At 44.3% G+C, this 20,358-nt stretch overlaps 2 protein-coding genes across 2 annotated transcripts; both read right to left on the reverse strand.

The window, feature by feature from the left end:
- Positions 1-6,965: 6,965 nt before the first annotated feature.
- On the reverse strand, positions 6,966-17,443 carry map3k8 (mitogen-activated protein kinase kinase kinase 8; the record flags this gene model as incomplete). The annotated part of the gene is made up of 8 exons (XM_083901632.1): positions 17,349-17,443; positions 16,045-16,425; positions 15,777-15,947; positions 13,553-13,814; positions 11,987-12,093; positions 9,459-9,611; positions 7,186-7,432; positions 6,966-7,090 (listed from the first exon to the last, which is right to left on the reverse strand). Exons 2-8 carry the CDS (start codon positions 16,390-16,392, stop codon positions 6,966-6,968), a joined length of 1,413 nt encoding a protein of 470 aa, XP_083757758.1. The 5' UTR covers positions 16,393-16,425; positions 17,349-17,443.
- A 1,493-nt stretch (positions 17,444-18,936) lies between these two features.
- Positions 18,937-20,139, reverse strand: LOC310937225 (post-GPI attachment to proteins factor 4-like; the record flags this gene model as incomplete). Its single annotated transcript, XM_083901455.1, has 1 exon — positions 18,937-20,139. The coding sequence occupies one exon, from the start codon at positions 20,137-20,139 to the stop codon at positions 18,937-18,939; it is 1,203 nt and encodes a 400-aa protein (XP_083757581.1).
- Positions 20,140-20,358: the final 219 nt, after the last annotated feature.

Genomic DNA, 20,358 nt, shown 5'->3' on the forward strand with positions numbered 1-20,358 from the left:
AACACAAAAGTGTTACTATAAGAAAGTAAATACTGTGAAACTGTTGCCAAAATACTGGGCATTTACCTGGTAACTATATAGTAAATTATAGTGTGTTATTACTGCTGTTAATAAGAAGGTATGTACAGCTAAACTATGGCAAAACTATGGTAAATTTAAGTGTATTATTGGGTTATAAACTGGTAATAAACAGGTACCTACAGTCCCCTAATTACTAGCTATTTACCCAAGGGGTAATCTAACAAACCTAACCCTAACTATGTGTGTAATTACATGGAAACAAGCTTGGCTTTCTTTAACAGTACAGTTTTACTTTACTTACCGAGTACCGTGCATTACCAAGTATTTTGGCAACGGTTTCATCGATTTACTTATCTTATTACCCTTGGTAATTACCTAGCAACACTTTTGTGTTACCATGAATTTACCAGATAAATACCTGGTAATTAGGGGACTGTAAAAGAAAGCGTTACCAATTTTTTTTAAAAACAGCCAGAAATACATTAGTAACAAGCGAAAAAAAAAATGATTATAGTAAATTAAAATAATGATGGCAATAAAAACAAAATCTACTTGCACTTTCTATGGTGTTTTTCTAGCATAGGGAGTTACATACACGCCGCCGTGTGACGCATTAACGGTTTATCTTCGATTATAATGTTTTTTTGATCAGAACACAACAGATATCCAGAAAAAAGACTCCTTTATCCATGTGAACATACCTGTGTTAAACTGCTCTAGTTCACTTTTTTAGCATCCGCTCATGCACGGTTACTCATCAGATATCACTTTACTAATTCCTCGATGAAAAGGGCGACATTAAAGTGGGGGGGGGGGGGGGTTATTTCAGGCTGAGATCAGAATGTAAAATGCTGTGTTCCAGATGTGTTCAGTTACTCTGACATAGCAACACATAATAACTTAACAATTACTTACTTAGCAATAAGTCATTTCGGACGGGAGGCGGCAAAAAATAGGCCTCGTACGGGAGAGGTTCACCAAAGCAAAGCCATGGATGTAATCAGGGCCGTTTCTAGTTGTTTGGGGGCCCTATGCGAGATACTATTTGGGGGCCCCTATTTTTTGGAAACTCGAGGTAGAGATTCCTAACTTTTTCGGATTAACCCACAAACACTTATATGCTTTGCAAATAAAGACAGGTACTTCTCAGAAATATAATCAAATATGAGTCTGAACTTGCAGTTTGGGGGCCCCCTGGTGGCTGTGGGGCCCTATGCAGCTGCATAGTCCGCATATAGCAAGAAGCGGCTCTGGATGTAATGTAATGTTATCTGCTGTATGTCTTTATGTAGAAGGGAACGACAAACAAACCAACTAACTAACTAAGTCTGGGGTCAAATGTAACTCAGTAACTCAGCAGGAGGAAGCGGAGGAGGCGTGGGCCCCGTGTCAGGTCTCCGTGGCTGAGGTTTAGCTGCAGCAAACATCCAGGATGCAGGATGTTCCGCGTTCGCTCCACTGGCTCAGCTTCTTTTTTCCTCGGCGTGATCTGCTTTGGGAATGTCTTTTCTGCCTCACTGAGCAAACAGCCCCCGACTCCAGGAACCGCCCTCACAAACAGCTCCTGTGGCGCCGTCGCCCGTGGAAACCCCGTCTTTACGTACAAACGTGGCAGAATGTACAGAAGACAAAGAGCACCTGCACAGCATCGTGGCGTATATATATTTGAGATATATACGCCACCACGGGCCTGTGTCTGCTCGCTCACTAATTATGACTTCCAAGGAGGTCTGAAGATGTTGCAGCTGGGGGGGGGGGGGGGGGAAAGGTTTGTGTGAAGGGTAAATAAGTATTGTTTTGGAATGAGGAAAAAGAAATCCAGCTCACAGCTGTCGTCACAGGCGTAGAATCCTCTTTACAGGCGAGTGCCAGTGTTTTATAGGGCACTTCATAAAAGACGGGATAGTACGAGAGCTATGTGTGAATGGGCAACGTTGGAGGACAAGATAAAACAAAAAAAGACAATGTGAAATGGGTAACAAGCATTCCTATAGCAAGTTCCATAGCAATGATGCCTTGGACAAAATGCACTGAGTTCATTCTGGAAAAAAACTAGTGTGGAAACTCATGCTCATGCTGCTCTGTACGTTAATAATAATAATAATAATAATAAAAATAATAATAATAAGGCTTTCTCTGTCCTGGAGCAAATGCACGGTGTAGCTTGGTTTCACTCCGTGTGTGTTTAACAGGACAGGGAATGAGAGCGTCATCATGTCATAGTGTGCATATAAAGGCCACGTCAAATAATAAGAGGATTGGAGTTTGACTGGGAATGTAGATGGTGAGTTGTCGCCACCCAGTGGTGCCTTGCTGCTCAGGAGAGTCGCAGAGCAGCCCTACACACAGTTTTAGGTGAGCCGATACAGGAAGGATATACAGTATGTTAAAAAAAAAAAAACACGTAACCAAGTAAAGAACAACTAAACTGCAAGAAAATTCAACAGAGAGTCCAAACCTGAGGATTCAAAAGTCCAAAAACCAAATCAAAACAACGGAAAACACAGATTCACAGAGTGTAAACAACAGAAAACTGAGTCCAGAGTGACACAGTATGTTTATTACTGTGCTGCTGAAGTACTGTTCAGTACTGGATTTAAATTGGTGTGTATTTCAAACAGACAAACATCTACAAAATGTATGTTACAACTTAAAGTAGCCTCCTGACTAAAATGGACGCTGCAACGACTGCAGCTGCAAAACTGTTATTTCCAAAAGAAACACAACAACAAAAACAGATGATGGGAGTCACGTGACTCAACTGGCTGCATTTGATTGGCAAGATTTTGGTTAAAATAGTCACGTTATAGAAATGTTGGCTGAAGATGTCCCTCAGGGAGACAAATAGATCGCTCATGTAATAATAATGAAAAACTATTATTTAAAATAAATAAATAAATAAAGTAACGACGTCACTTAGCCAAATGGAACGGCGTAAAAATACCGTTCTTTCTTCAAATTTACACTCAAGTCAACGTATGTTGCAATAAAACTACTCCTAAAATTAAGATTTTTCCAAAAAGTTACTCAAGTATTTGTAACAGAGTTTAGGACCCACCTCTGGTCCAGGTCCCCTGCAGGTCCAGGTCCCCTGAAGGTCCAGGTAACCTGAAGGTCCAGGTCCCCTCCAGGTCCAGGTCCCCTGAAGGTCCAGGTAACCTGAAGGTCCAGGTCCCCTGCAGGTCCAGGTCCCCTGCAGGTCCAGGTCCCCTGAAGGTCCAGGTCCCCTGAAGGCCCAGGTCCACTGCAGGTCCACTGCAGGTCCACTGCAGGTCCAGGTCCCCTTAAAGTCCAGGTCCCCTGAAGGTCCAGGTCACCTGCAGGTCCAGGTCCCCTGCAGGTCCAGGTCCCCTACAGGTCCAGTTCCCCTGCAGGTCCAGGTCCCCTGAAGGTCCAGGTCCCCTGAAGGTCCAGGTCCCCTGCAGGTCCAGGTCCCCTGCAGGTCCAGGTAACCTGAAGGTCCAGATCCAGGTCCCCTGCAGGTCCAGGTCCCCTGCAGGTCCAGGTCCCCTGCAGGTCCAGGTCCAGGTCCCCTGCAGGTCCAGGTCACCTGCAGGTCCAGGTCCCCTGAAGGTCCAGGTCCCCTGGAGGTCCAGTTTTCCTGCAGGTCCAGGTCCAGGTCCCCTGCAGGGGTATGCAAACTCCATGCAGAAAGTAAGGCCCGGGGGCGACCAGAGAGCGTTGTTTCTGCTGTCACCAGCAGGTGGCAGTGTTTGTCTCTAAATGTGAGTCCGACTCAGAAACAACAAACCCATGTGACTGATGAAGAAAGAGGAAGAGTCAGGGGTGGAACCGCTCTGTCGTAGATAGGACGCTGTGTTAAAACTTTATCTACACCTCGTCACTGTGAACAATCCAGGGAAACCCCATTTCAACAACTTTGTCATTCAATCTGACTCAGGTTTTTATTTATTTTTTTGGCTCTTTTCTGTCGAAATACTGTCGACGACCAGCTTTACTTCATGAGTTTCTTCTTCCACACTTCAAATGTCTTGTTACAACTAATCCTAGCACAATATGTATGTCACGTGAAATGTATGATCAGATTCTTTAAGCAGTTATTATTATTATTTTTTAAATGTCTTCAAAATAAAACCCTTGTTCTCAGAAACATTCAGCCAGTGTTTGTGTATCACATGAAACAAATACAAGATCAAAACCTAAGAACAAACAATAAAACAATAAAGTACTGTAGGAAATAGAAAAACAACACATAAAATAAACAAGTCATACTATCAAACTAAATATATATATATATATATGTCAAAAAGATAAAACCAACGTCTCGTACTGGGTCCAAAGCCAAAGAGTAAAAATGGGGTTTAAGATGCGTTTTAAATCATAAAACATTAAGAATAAGGAAGACGAGTCAGATTTAGGTCCCAACAACATGAGGAATACCACACAATATTAAACATAATATTCAAAACACTGCCAAGACGGTGCCTGTGGAATGACATTAAAACCGTTTTTTATTTTTTTATTTTGAAGAATTAGTAGATTTACTAGAAGTCGTATAAAGACAGTCACTGGCTCTTATTTTGAAAAGCCAGGCTGAAAGGAAGTGGTGCAGTGTGAGATTGGCCGCTCGCTGGTTCACTTCATCTCTTTTGTTTATAGCGGAACAGCAACGGTGAAATTGTATATTTGTTTTTCAAAAAATGCAAACTTTGTGAAAAAAGTGTTTGATATTTTGTAATAACGGTTTGCACTTCCAGGCCACCGTAATATATACAGTACATTCACAAGTACATGAGTCATACGCAGAGTATTTAAATGCCAATTACTTGACAGACAACAACATTTTTTTTTTTTTTTTTTTTTTTAATTTGCATACTTACAGACACATTTTCAAACTTTGGCCAGTTTGAATCAGGCGACTCATTCATTCTGTAGAAGCTCATTTGCATAGCAAGGTGATGTCATCGATATTCCACAGGAATAAACAAGAGAAAGTCCAAAAAGAACTAGATATCATACTGGTGAATACTGAGAGAATAGACAGAAAACAAAACTCTCTCTCTATATATATATATATATATATATATATATACACATATACACATATATATATATATATATATATAAACATATACATATATATATATATATATATATACACATATATATATATATATATATATATATGTGTATATATATATATATACACATATATATATATATGTGTATATATATATATATACACATATATATACATATACACATATATATACATATATACATATATATACATATATACATACATATATATACATATATACATACATATATACGTATACAAATATATATATATACATATATATATACATATATACGTATACAAATATACATATATATATGTACATATATATATATTATTTACAACACTTGATAAAACATAAAGGGAATTATACAACGGATCTCATTCAACATCTGTCCAGCAGTGTTGTCCATTTCAGGCTGAGCTGCAAACGTGAATTACAAGATGTCCTGACCTTTGTACTACTATTCATCACCAGTCCAGGGCCCGTATATGTATCAAGCGTCTTAGAATTTTACTCCCGAGAACCCTGCTAAGAGTAGACTTATGAGTAAAAAAAATTCTTTGCTGAAAGCTGCACTAAAAAGTTAGTTATCGAGCGTCTTACTCACACTTTCAGCGAAGTGCAGGACAGAATCTTAAAGGGACACTGTGTAGTATTTATGGGTTTATATGACCCAAAATCCACTTTTTTATCTAGTCTAGTCGCTGTATAATAGTTTTTGTTTCATTTTCGTAGTGTTTCAAAAAGTCATGTAAAATAACATGGTCGCGCTCAGGGAAGGGAGGGGGTGAGCAGAGGAGCAGTTTGTTGTTGTAAACGTCAGCCTCTCCACTAGATGTCACTATAAACTACTTACTTCACCTTTAAGGGTCACTCTCAGAGCTGAATTTGTCTCATTAAAGACAGTTGTTATCATTGACAGTATCGTTAATATCAGGTTTTGGTTAATTAATGAGTGAAGTTGCTGTTGAGTCGGTAGGCTGTGTTATTACCTATAAACTTATAAAGGAATTACGGAAGCCAGGACATCCTTCTGGCCTCAGTGCTGCCCCCTGCTGGCAACTCCTAACCACTTAAGACACCTCTGGAGGTCTCTTAGATATCTGGGAGAGTAGGAGTGATTCTTAAGGCCACATTATACTTCTCCGACTGCGTAACCACGGAGACGCCTCCAGCCTTCATACTTCTGCGTCGTGGTGACAGATACGCGCTGCAATTTCCCAACCCGATCAGCAGGGGTCGCTACGCAAGGTTGTTGTGCTTCTGGCTACAGTGAGCAATGGCGTCCGAGAGAGAAAGACTGTTGTTGTTGAAACAGTGGCCGTTTTTTCACTTTTCCGTGTCACGGAACGCAGTTTTAAGATCATTTGAGGCGAGAAATGAGCAAATTTAGAGTCTAAACATGTGCTGTGTGTGTTAAGATATGACGTATTTATAGTTTGGCAGCGACGTTGTCGGCGGTGATCGGCTCCGCCCTCTGTGGACGCTCGGTGCTCACTGTGAGCCGGCACAGAGCAGCGTTAGCTCGGCCTGTCCTGAGGACCAATGGCAGCTCTCGCCGTCTCCGTTTGTCCATTGACGGAGTGACGGACACTTAAAAAATATTCCGTGCAGCCGGAGACGACGCAGAGCGCTTTATGCAAGTACGAGTATAAATTGGGCTTTAGACTTAAGAATGTTGATGAATAGCTTTTATTCTTAAGTTTGGGAGTAGGACTAAATTTCACAAATTCTCAGGACTGAAGTGTAAAATGGCACTCGCTTGTTAAGACGCTTGATAAATACGGCCCCTGGACAACAAAGAGCGAGCGTCAGACTATCAAAGCAGGCAGCAAGTATATGATAACGTGGCTTTAACGACAGTTCAGCGACAAATATAAAGAGATATATTCAATCATGTTAGCCATATTCTGTGGCAGGAGGCCCCGTCACCAGTTTACAGTAACCTGACAAAGCCCCCAGGTCAATGTACAAGGAGCCCTTTCTTCTCATGTGGCCAGAGTCCTCCGAGTACAGAGATAATTCTGCCGAAGAAGAAGAAGAAGAAAAAGAAACTCTTTACACGTTACGTAGTTTATGTGCAATCGTGTGTTTTTTTTGCAACCAGCGACTTCCTTACCCTGTGTGGCGTCGTGGTGCTGACTCTGTTGGCGTAGGATTTCGTGGTTCGCCTCTTCCATTGCCGAGTCGAGGCTCCAGCAGCGCGGCTGATCCTCCCTGGGCGGGTTGACGGCCTCGTCCTTCAGCAGCTCGGACGCCGTGCCGCGCAGCGCCGGGTTCCTCTCCAGGGCTCGCATCAGGAAGGACCGCATGGCCGCGGTGCACTCCTCTGCGATGTCCTCCACAGGCGGCGCCTGCTTGTGTATCTGTCGGGAGACGGACGAGGCATAAAAACGACCGTGAAGAAAAAGAAACGCGCCGCAAAAAGAACTCGTGGTTTTTTTATTTGTGGTGAAACGGAACAAGGAAAAGCAGCACAGCTCGGGCTGTAAATGTGCGAGGTTAACCCTGTCACATGACTTCTCCGTGACGGCAGTTTCGAGAGGAAGTGAGTAAAGATCGAAATCGAAAAAAGAGCTGATAAGCACCAAGAGCAGAAACAGGACCTCGTGACCACGAACCACCCATGTCATGGAAAACCTTTAATAGAAAGAGAAGCAGTGACTGACTTCATGGGTCACACACTCCGTTAATGTTAATCTCACGCTCATCTAGAATGTGGGGGATCTGACAAAGGTCTTTGTCACATTCTGAAATTCATGTGCCACAGTACACAGAATGTATTCTCTGTCAGGGTAAAGAATTGGATATATTGGAGTTAAACGACGTGCTGCTGGTTAAACTCTATAATGTCATGACAGATTTAAAGGGACACTGTGTAGTATTTATGGGTTTATATAACCCAAAATCCACTTTTTTATACATATTATGTGCTCCTGCATTGTCTAGTCGCTGTATAATAGTTATTGTTTCATTTTCGTAGTGTTTCAAAAAGTCATGTAAAATAACACGGTCGCGGGCCGCGGTTGCTTTGCCACTGTTAGCAGAGAGACGCCATGTTTCTACGGGAGCCTGTAAGGACAAAGGCGAGAGAACAAATCAAGCGCGACGATGAGGACGACATTTGACCAGCTGAGGATACCGTAGCGCTCAGGGAAGGGAGGGGGTGAGCAGAGGAGCAGTTCTTTGTTGTAAATTTCAGCCTCTCCTCTAGATGTAACTATAAACTACTTACTTCACCTTTAAGGAAAAGTCAGAATTCTGAGATTAAAGCGGAACCGGATGTTCCAATTAACGCAGTTTTTTAGTGTGTATCTGCGTCATTACCTTGTTTACGAAGCCCTGAAGGTTCTAAACAAACAGTTCAGCCACTGCTGAGAACGCTGTGTTTTATTGTAATCTCGGGCTCAGCGAGATCTCTGAAAAAACCCGGTCCGGTAACGTAAACAGCGGTTCTCCTGAACAGCAGATCCTCCTGCTCCGGGCACTAGTCCGGGCACATCCGGTTGCGTACATTGAACCACAGAAGAAGAATAACGTCCGTTGTGGAGGTGTTTCACGAGCGACAGTGTCTTCTGACTCTGGGTCTGACTCCGGGTCAAAGGTCGTCAAAGGGACTGAGGCGGGGAGTCGTGAAGAAGCTATTTTTAAACACTGTTAAAACAATGTTTTGATAATGAGGAGCAGTGCATCCACCGTTCCAGAGGGGGGAGCTGTGCTTCTGAGAGTGGGTGTTCTGAATATGTCACTTCCGGGTACTGGCCAATCACAACACAGTCTGTCTTCTGGGTGAGATTTATGTCTGAAATATCGCGGCTGGGCAACAGCGTCAGAAAAGAGGATTTCTATCGGCTCGTTTACAGCAACTAGGAGGTTTTTGAGCATAAAAACAAGTTAATGTATGTAAGTAGACCTCCATAACTAACATATATGTGCAACAGGACCACTCTATGGGAGCTTTAATTTGTTTTTAGCTGATTCAGGATCATTTTGCTGAATCCAAAAATCACATTGGTTTTGCTCAATCAGGTCAACTTTCTGAACAAAGCTACATATTTGTTTTTTAACATTTTTGTTTACGGGTATTTTCACGTCATATGATGCTAAATTCTTAATTCTTTTATATTTCGTGCGATAAACATATTCTGAAGATTTTCCATGTGCCAACTTATGACTAATTGTTTTGTTTTTTTATATCACAAGTGAATGACATGGCTTCGACGAGGAGATAATCGAAAATAATTGAAAATAATCCTGACGTATTCTGCTACATCTGCGCTGAATACACCGTTGTTCCTAACAGGAATCTAGTCACAAACATTTTTTTATTTTTCCTCCTATAACCTTTTTGGATGAGAAATATTAACTGCGGTTGCACAGAGCAATACTCACAATGTAGAGGTAGGACGGGTAGGCTGTGCGAGGGTATCTGCGGACCCAGGGCGGGCTGCCGGTCTGCATGTGGATGATGGTGGTGCCCAGGCTGTAGATGTCCGTCTTGGTGTCGTGTCCTCGACACAGAACCACCTCCGGACTCATGTACATCTAAGTGACAGAAGGATTTACATGACAACCGTCGCAGCCGTGTTCCGTGTGCGTCGAGGAAAGGGCCGCGCAGAAAAGAGCTGGTCTTTGAAGGGTGAAAAGTCAACAGAGTCTCTCTCTCTCTCTCTCTCTCTCTCTCTCTCTCTCTCTCTCTCTGCTGGAAATTCCAGCCGATTCTCCCACGTTAACCTAAGCCTGAGCCGTCCAGTTGTACTAACTCTGTCTCTCTTCTTATTACTGCTGGGTGTCTGCCCTGCTGGGACTTTCCAGAGTGCAAACATGTGCAAAACAGTCACAGACTGTACACTGACACACAAACATGTGGGAAAAACCAGGAAGACGCACAATCAGTCAATGAGAGCACAGCAGAGTGTTCTGGTGCCAATCACTGAACCTCTATATAACCTCTATATAACCTCTATATAACCTATATTATAACCTCCTATGGGGAGAGAGAGAGGGAGAGACGAGTGCTGACAGGCATAGAGACTCATTTGGCTAAATCTCTCAGGAAGTCTCCCCTGTGTCATGATTCAAGAGAAACACTACTCTTTCTAGTACACACACACACACACACACACACACACACACACACACACACACACACACACACACACACACACACACATTCTTGTACTTGCTGCATACTGAGGACTGGGTTGCTGACAAAGTGAGGACCAGCATTTCCACTTTATAAATCAACACAATTACAAATATCTACTTCATGAATGACATCTATATAGAACTACTGGTTGCAGTACCATAAAATGTCTGCAGGTGGAGCCCCAGAGCAAAAAGGGCTGGAAAACTTTTTTGGTCCCAAAGTTTACAAAAACGTCAAACTCATACTATGTCGACCAAAAGTAAAAAAAAAATTTGACCAACAATTTTTGGTCCAAAATTTGACAAAAACGTCATACTATACTATGTCGTCCAAAATTTGAAAAAAAAATTGACCCAAAATTTTTGGTCCAAAATTTGACAAAAACATCATACTTATACTATGTCGACCAAAAAAACAAAAATTTACCAACATTTTTGGTCCAAAATTTGACAAAAATGTCATAAAATGCTATATCGTCCAAAATTTGAAAAAATATTTGACAAAATAATTTGGTCCAAAATTTGACAAGAATGTCATACTATACTATATCGTCCAAAATTCGAAAAAAAAAATGGCCCAAAATTTGACAAAGACGTCATACTATATTATATCGTCCAAAATTTGAAAAAAAATTTGACAAAAAAATTTGGTCCAAAATATTTGACAAAAAAATTTGGTCCAAAATATTTGACAAAAAAATTTGGTCCAAAATATTTGACAAAAAAATTTGGTCCAAAATATTTGACAAAAAAATTTGGTCCAAAATATTTGACAAAAAAAATTGGTCCAAAGTTTTGAAGAAAAAAAAATTGGTCCAAAATTTTGAAGAAAAAAAATTGGGTCCAAAATTTTGAAAAAAAAATTGGGTCCAAAATTTTGAAAAAAAAATTGGGTCCAAAATTTTGAAAAAAAAATTGGGTCCAAAATTTTGAAAAAAAAATTGGGTCCAAAATTTGAAGAAAAAAAATTTGGTCCAAAATTTGGAAAAAAAAAATTTGGTCCAAAATTTGAAAAAAAAAGAATTTGGTCCAAAATTTGAAAAAAAAAAATTGACACCAAATTTTTTCGTCCAAAATGTGAAAAAAACGTCATACTACACTATGTCGTCCAAAATGTGAAAAAAATGTTTTATAGTGAATATAGCATGTTAAAGCAACCTAAGGAAGTGATTTCAATGAAAACAAAGTGAGGACCGGCCAAAATGTCCTCACTCCGTAAAAATGACCTCACTTTGTTAGTTAAAACCCTCACTGGTCCTCAGTATGCCACAAGTACAGGAACACACACACACACAGACACACACACACACACGTACTTGCTGCATACTGAGGACCGGGTTGCTGACAAAGTGAGGACCAGCATTTCCACTTTATAAATCAACACAATTACAAATATCTACTTCATGAAAGACATCTATGAAGAACTACTGGTTGCAGTACCATAACATGTCTGCATGCAGGTGGCGCCCCAGAGCAAAAAGAGTGTGAAACACCAGGACTGGAAAACGGGTTTTTGTACCAAATTGAGGAGATGTGTTAAAAACAGAGTATAGCATGTTTACAACCTAAGGAAGTGATTTCAATGAAAAAAGGAGGGACCAGCCAAAATGTCCTCACTTTGTAAAAATGACCTCACTTTGTTGGTTAAAAACCCTCACTGGTCCTCAGTATGTCGCAAGTACAAGAACACACACACACACGGCCATGGAAAAACAAGTATTGATTGGTATTTAACAGGCAAACACCTGCAGGTGAACAGAGCAGTGACTCACCTCAGTTCCTCTCAGGTCTCTGGGAATGTAAACGTCCTCCGTCATCTGCACGGTCAGGCCAAAGTCCACAAGCACGGCCTTGTTTGACATCAGGACGATGTTACTGGCTAAAAAGGAAGAAGAGATCAAACAAAACAATGACATTCCAGAGAAGCGTACGCGTTTGACTTGCTGAGCGTGAAGTGAGTCATCCGAGCAATAATAATAATAATAATAGAGCGTTGACAGGTTCATCCACGGGTGTGTTTCAAGGGACCCGAGAGGCCCAACAATGCTGCTCCGAAACGACTATGGGGACTCGGTGGATGTTAGCGCAGCTGAAAACAGTTTTATTTGGAATAAAAATCATTATTTCTAATCTTGTCAATGTCTTGACTACATTTTCTATTCATTTTGCAACTCTTTTGATGAATACAAGTCTGACTTTTAACGGAAAACACAAAAAAAACCTTCAGAGCAGTAAACATATCTACTGATAAACCTATATCCTCCCCCGATGTCGGGCTGCAGCTATCAAATATGTTTGTAATCGAGTATTTGACCAATTATTTTTCGATTAATTGCGGATGCAAAATGCAAAAATATTATTATTATTATTATTATTATTATTTAAAGGTGAAGTAAGGAGTTTATAGTGCCATCTAGAGGAGAGGCTAAGAACTAGAACTGCTGCTCTGCTCACCCCCTCCCTCCCTTCCCTGAGCGCTACGGTGTCCTCAGCAGGTCAAATGTCGTCCCCGTCGTCTTTCTCCGTGTCAGCAGATGAGGTTCGTGAGGCGAGGGAGAGGGCGGAGCTACCGCGGCCGTAGCAGACGAAGCGGAGAGAGCGGAGGCGGGACTTCCTGCTACAAGTGAAGCGACGCTTGATTTGTTCTCTCGCGTTTGTCCTTACAGGCTCCGGTAGAAACATGGCGTCTCGCTGCTAACAGTGGCTATGCAACCGCGGCCATGTTATTTTACATGACTTTTTGAAACACTACGAAAATAAAACAAAAACTATTATACAGCGACTAGACAATGCGGGAGCACATAATATGTATAAAAAAGTGGATTTTGGGTCATATAAACCCATAAATACTACACAGTGTCCCTTTAAATCCGATTACTCGATGCATCGAGGAATAATCGCTGGAATACTAGATTACAAAAAGATTTGATAGCTGCAGCCCGAGTAAGCTACATTAAATCGGCCAACATCAATGTTTACGTTAGCCCGTGCCGGAAAGCGTTAGCAACTGGATGCTATCGGCTCAGATGCTGAATCATCGAGGACGTGCTGTTGTGGTTACACTGCACCGCGTCGGCTTCTTGTTTAAGTGTGAAATGATCCCACACTTTGGACGTTTTCCGCCTTTTTACGGACCGTTTCACTCTCCGTCTCCGCCACCGCGTCAGCTGAAATCCGGATGTGCGTCTGCTTAAACATTCCACGTGGAAAAGCGCTCCATGCGAGACAGGAATCAAGCGAATACTCGAGGCAGAGTTTTTGCCTGCAAGGAATTTTTGTAATCGAGCAATCGTTGCAGACCCTATCCTGGTGTAACCGTTTCTTTCCGTCACTCTTACGTTTGATGTCGTGGTGGATGACGCTGTGAGAGTGCAGGTACTCCAGGCCGCGCAGGACCTGCTTGGTGACCCAGATGATCTCAAACTCCCTCATGGCGCCACAGCTGTCCAGCTTCTCCAGCACCGAGCCGCCCTCGCCGGCCTCCATGAACAGATGGACGCTCTGGTCCCAGAGGAGGGCGCCGTAGAGCTCGGCGATGTTCCCGTGACGGAACCGAGCCTGGAACTCCACGTCAGCCGCTTTGAAGTTCTCCATGGGGATCTGCGAGGTGCGGATTGCGACGGGGGAAATGAATAAATCATCACAAACCGTCAGCGTGGCTCCACGCCTAACACTAAGGCCTCTGGCCACACGTTTGTCTTCAAACAGACATGAAAAGGGGTATGAGTGGAAGAAGAACTTCAAACTGTAAGCACGGGAAACAGGAACAGGTCGTCTGGCTCTACCGAAGGTTAAAAAGAAAAGAATTCTACTCATATGCCTAAAGATCAAGGTTTATTAGGAACTGTAAAGTGTCAACACACCATTGTGAGTTATACTCTCGGGTGGGACGGCCTGGATCAGTCATCGGTACACTTTCATATATAAGGCAATACTCATATATGACGACTGCCCACCTAACATTTGAACCTTCATTTCACTAAGAAGTGCTGCTCCATTGTGGCTTTCTGTTTCGCTTTCTGGATTCTCGTATTTGTTTTCTGCTTGTGTTTTAAATGTGTAACTGCCGAGTGTTTCATGTTTGCTGCTGCTTATAGCTTGGCCAGGAGGTTCTTAATCTCAATGGGATTTCCCTGGTTAAAGGTCACACAGAGTGGTCCTGTTGCACATATATGTTAGTTATGGAGGTCTACTTACATACATTAACTTGTTTTTATGCTCAAAAACCTCCTAGTTGCTGTAAACGAGCCGATAGAAATCCTCTTTTCTGACGCTGTTTCCCAGCCGCGACACTTCAGACAAACTCTCGCACCCAGAAGACAGAGTGTGTTGTGATTGGCCAGTACCCGGAAGTGACATATTCAGCACACCCTCTCCCAGAAGCGCAGCTCCCCCCTCTGGAACGGTGGATGCACTGCTCCTCATTATCAAAACATTGTTTTAACAGTGTTTAAAAATAGCTTCTTCACGACTCCCCGCCGCAGTCCCTTTGACGACCTTTGACCCGGAGTCAGACCCAGAGTCAGAAGACACTGTCGCTCATGAAACACCTCCACAACGGACGTTATTCCGTCTAGTTCTGCTTTAAAGCTCACATAGACCGGAAGTTCCTATTAACGCTGTTTTTTTGGTGTGTATCTGCGTCATTACCTTGTTTATGAAGCCCTGAAGGTTCTAAACAAACAGTTCAGCCACTGCTGAGAACGCTGTGTTTTATTGTAATCTCGGGCTCAGCGAGATCTCTGAAAAAACCCGGTCCGGTTACGTAAACAGCGGTTCTCCTGAACAGCAGATCCTCCTGCTCCGGGCACTAGTCCGGGCACATCCGGTTGCGTACATTGAACCGCAGAAGAAGAATAACGTCCGTTGTGGAGGTGTTTCACGAGCGACAGTGTCTTCTGACTCTGGGTCTGACTCCGGGTCAAAGGTCGTCAAAGGGACTGCGGCGGGGAGTCGTGAAGAAGCTATTTTTAAACACTGTTAAAACAATCGGCTCGTTTACAGCAACTAAGAGGTTTTTGAGCCTAAAAACAAGTTAATGTATGTAAGTAGACCTCCATAACTAACATATATGTGCAACAGGACCACTCTATGGGAGCTTTAAATAAAGGTTAAATAAAAAAAAAAAAAGATTTTTAAAAAGTAGTCGCATGTGGTTTGTTTTCTTGCAAACACAATCAGAAAGATGAAAACATGTTGTGGTTTTAAAGTTGCCAGTAAACCTTCTCCTGTGTGCTGATGACAGAATGTACAACACACAGTGTGTCAACACAGATTTGTGATGTCAGCACCACTCTGAATAAACATTTGAGGAGCTGGAAGTTACTGTTACACTTCCATTCTTGCATTCTTCATCTTGGCCCATTTTGAAAATGGTTCTTCATTTAAAAAAAAAAAAAAACACTCTTCCCCTTTTACTTCAAGAGAAAACAAATGTCATGCTGACATCAGGAGTACAAAGACACCAGCGGCTGCTCCGAGAAACAAATCATACTTGGCTGGAGAAATAAATGCTGGCACCCAGAGTCATTGGTTTCCGAGAAATTTCTCAGCAACACTCACCAGTTTGCAAGCCATTCTCTTCCTGGTGGTGGTGTCCTGAGCCAAGTGGACTTTCCCAAATGAGCCCTTGGGAACGAGGCCAGAGCCACGACTCTTGTAGGTCAGTTTCCACGGGAAGAGCAGCACGTCCGTGTCGACCTGGTAGCGGCCTTTTTTCACGGCCATGTCGGTCTGCGGCGAGACGTCAAGTCAGTCAGTCATCAAAACCAAAAAAAACGCAAACGCACACAAAGAAAAAAAAACAGCGAGTAAACTCACAGACTCTCACCTTACTCAACAGGACGCCCATCTCCTGAGGCAGGTGCTGCAGGGCTGCTGTCTGCATGTTGGACAGCAGGTTGACAAAGGACAGGAGGTCCGTCACCGTCCCGTATCGGACACCAGAAAAATCCTTATACTCGGAGCCCGAGACCACAGACTCCCCTGCCTCCTCATTCTCATCCATCTCCTCCTGGGAGAGACCTTCCTCTGCAAAAGATAAGCCTCCTTGCTCTGCCTCCTCCTCCTCCTCCTCCTCCTCCTCGAGCTTATACAGAGTCTCTGCAGCAGTGATGAAGTCCTCTATATTCATGTGAGCCAAGAGCATTTCTATTCCATTATTGTATTTGTAATCCATCTTGGGTTATCGCTTGAGCTTCTTCTGCTCAATCTGAAACAAAAACACCTGAGTTTGAATTTATCTCGTTTAAAAAAAAAGTGAGCAGCAACAACAACAGGACGAGTGAAGGACGCGCGCACACGCACACACACACACACACGGGTGACATAATCCACTGAAGCATGCAAAGGTGAGCTTCAGCTGCTCTGATGTGTAACTGGGAGGAGCTTAGAGCCGTGTTTTCCTCGCAGACAAGGGGAGTTTCACAGTAAAGCTGGGAAGCCCCTTAAAAAGGCTTGGCCACGAATGTGCATCATAAAGACACGCAACGCACGTAACCTATGGAAAACACAGAGGTGCTGAGTGTTTCTTATCAGTCTCATAGGAAATTAGGGAAGATTATTCACGCAAATGACAAACATTGACCCAGTGCTTTTTATACAAATGGGACCGAAACCCAGCGTTAAAGGCGCCACGCGTGAGAATGTGGCCAAAAACGGTTACTACATTCAAATTCAAAATGCAGAGGTCTTTTAGGTTTTCGTGTTTTTGACGTAACTGGCAAGCCGTGGGTTGCTCGGCAGCTGAGACTCTACTGACTGCAATGATTGGTAGACGGCGGTAGGTGGCGCCACATGACGCCAAAACATGATTTCAAAACATAAACATGATTTGCAGTCTGCAAAATATTTGTTTTAATGCAAATATACTGTTGTTGTTGTTGGTGAGTTCAGTTTGTCATATGAACATTATTCCTGAGTCTCTGTGACATATTAGGAGGATTTTATGATTTATTACATAATGCACCTTTAAATATAAACAAGAGTACATGCAATAATGTTACATTATCTATGTGTTGTATATAAATTATTACAAAACTAGTATCGCGATATTGTTCAGCTTACATTTCAGCACATCATGTTTGAAAACGTCAAAAAATGAGACTCGGTCGTGCATAAAAACGCAGCACTTACCAAAGATCAGGAGGTTAACGGGACTGTTGTCTCTTCATCGTGTGTCTCCAGCGTCCAGCACCGACTGTCTGTCTCTGCCTGAGGGACAAAGACACTTTACTGCTTCAAAGAAGGAAGTGAACACGGGAAGTGAAGCGCGACAGCAGCGGCGGAGCAGAGAGGAGGAGACAAGAGGAGGAGACAAGAGGAGGAGACAAGAGGAGGAGACAAGAGGAGGAGACAAGAGGAGGAGACAAGCAGCAGCCAACGCGTTTTCCTTTTCCTCTTCTCTTCTGTTTGACACGTGGAAAACACACTCCCCGTGGCCCCAAGTCCACAAACGCGTTGTTCCTCGGAACACGCTGGTGTTTTTGTCCCTGCACTGAAACAACACCGTCTCCACCTAAAAGTTTGTTAGGGCGTCGTGACGTCATTACGTCATTACTTGGCGTGGCCGCCATGTTGAAGGCATTCTTTACTGATGTATCGGCTGCAGCGCCACTACCGTAATACCCACAGTAGACTGCAGCGCCACTACCGTAATACCCACAGTAGACTGCAGCGCCACTACCGTAATACCCACAGTAGACTGCAGCGCCACTACCGTAATACCCACAGTAGAGTGCAGCTCCACTACCGTAATACCCACAGTAGACTGCAGCTCCACTACCATAATACTAAGAGTAGATAGAGTTCCTTTACCGTAATAGCCACAGTAGACTGCAACTCCACTGCCGTAATACCCACGGTAGATTGCAGCTCCACTACAGTAATACTAAGAGTAGACTGGAGCTCCACTACCGTATTACTAAGAGTAGACTAGAGCTCCATTACCGTAATAGCCACAGTAGACTGCAGCTCCATTACCGTAATACCCACAGTAGACTGCAGCTCCGCTACTGTAACTCCCACAGTAGACTGCAGCCCCACTACCGTAATACCCATTTAGACTGCAGCTCCATTACCGTAACACTAAGCGTAGACTGCAGCCCCACAACCGTAATACTAAGAGTAGACTGCAGCTCCACTACTGTAATACTAAGAGTAGACTGCAGCTCTATTACCGTAATACCCACAGTAGACTGCAGCCCCACTACCGTAATACACACAGTAGACTTAAGCTCCACTACCGTAATACCCACAGTAGACTGCAGCTGTGCTACCGTAATACCCACAGTGGACCGCAGCTGCGCTACCGTAATACCCACAGTAGACTGCAGCACAGTGGACCACAGCTCTGCTACCGTAATACTAAGAGTAGACTGCAGCTCCACTACCGTAATACCCACAGTAGACTGCAGCCCCATGACCGTAATACCGACTCTGCAACGTTTTTTAATTAATTGAAAAATAATAATAATAATAATAAATGTGTTTGTTTTCAAATGTTTGAACCATTTGTGTGTTTATTGGCACAAATAAACATTGATAGAACATGTTTTTTTAAGAATACAGAAGTTGATTTTTCAGTGTTTTTATAGCTAATAATGCATAATGTACCAAAGCTCATAGAGAAACTCAGTGATTTTAACATCACAGCACACAGGTAGGTACAGTTCAATCTCTTATCTCTGCAGAGAACGACCTGATCCGGATTCTCTGGGTTCTGTCAGAGGAGTCTGGGTCTCCGTGGATTGGGCCTGACTGAGGAAAAGGCCCCGATGTTGGTGATGAGGTTGGGTTCCACGCTGTGACCCCTCTCCCCGGGGACCGTCCTCGCCGTGTGATACAGAACCATGTCTTTGCCGTAGCCTTTGGTGCAGAGCGACTTGTCCAGATACTGGGCGACCCTGAGCGAGGCGTTGCCGGGGTAGAGCATGGCCGGCGTGCAGCACTTGGTGGCCGGCGAGACGGTGTAGAGCTGCGGGGAAAGCCGACGCACCTCCAGGAGGTAGTGCCGACCCAGCAGCTCCGCGGCCGCCATGAAGTAGAGCGTGAAGAAGAGGAGGTGGCCGGGCGACAGCGTGAAGGACAACGAGAGCGGGTTCCAGTAAGGGAGGATGAGGAGGAGGGCAGTCGCTGCGACCAGCCCGAGCACCACCCACTCGAGGATGCGGTAAGGCTCCGGGTTCCAGTAGCGCTGCAGCCGCTCGGGGTGATAGAGTTTGACGTAAAGACTCTGACGGGCGAAGTCGCGCGACAAAAGGTCCCTCACGACGGCGAAGAAATCCGGTCTGGGCACAGCGTCGTCCTCCAGCACCACCACGTTCTTGGGCCTCACCAGCTCCCATCCCTTGCGCATACAGAACACGTAGTCCCGTTTCTCCTTCTCCAAGATGTTGAGCCACCGGAGGTCGCCCTGCTGCTCCTGCTCCTGCTCCCGCGGGGAGCGCCGGATCACCCTGAAGTGGCCCTGCTCCAGCAGCTTGGCGTCCTGGTTTTCCTGGGGACCGCGTTCCACGTCGCAGACCAGCACCTCCGCGCCCTCCGCGCCCTCCGCGATGTCCCTCAGCTGCCGCATCACCTGCAGCAGGTAGTGGTAGTCCCGCGCTTCCTCCCGCTGGACCGTCACCACGGTGACCAGCAGCTCAGGACGCTCGCCGCGTCTGGTCGCCGCCGCCGCCGCCGCCGGCGCCGTCCTCGCTCCCTGCCAGAAGCGCAGCGCCTCCTGACCTCGGGTGAGGCTGGCCCGCAGGACCTCCTCGCTCATGGAGTCCAGGTACACGGACTTGATGAAGTAGTAGGAGTAGAGCAGCTGGTGGCAGCACAGAGGGAGGACGACGCAGAACGTGACCGCCGACAAGGTCAGGGCCTGCCTGACGGCGCCGGACCGTCGCAGGCGCCGGCCGACCAATGCTTTCCATCGGCGCATTGATGAAACGGCCCGAGTGAGTGGCGCCTCACGGTGGCGAAGGAAGGCTCTGCGTCAATATGTGTGTCGCCCCGGCCGCCGGTTTGTCCAGTCAGTGAACCGCGATGAACCGGTGAGAGTGTGTCGTCGAAAACGCAACGTTGCGAGGTGCAGTTACTTGTTACTTGCGCAGTGGTACAATTAATAGGTTGCAAACCGACAAAGCTAACGGGTTCCGAT

Source organism: Microchirus variegatus (genome assembly GCF_963457635.1).
Source record: "Microchirus variegatus genome assembly, chromosome: 15".
Taxonomy (NCBI): Eukaryota; Metazoa; Chordata; class Actinopteri; order Pleuronectiformes; family Soleidae; genus Microchirus; species Microchirus variegatus.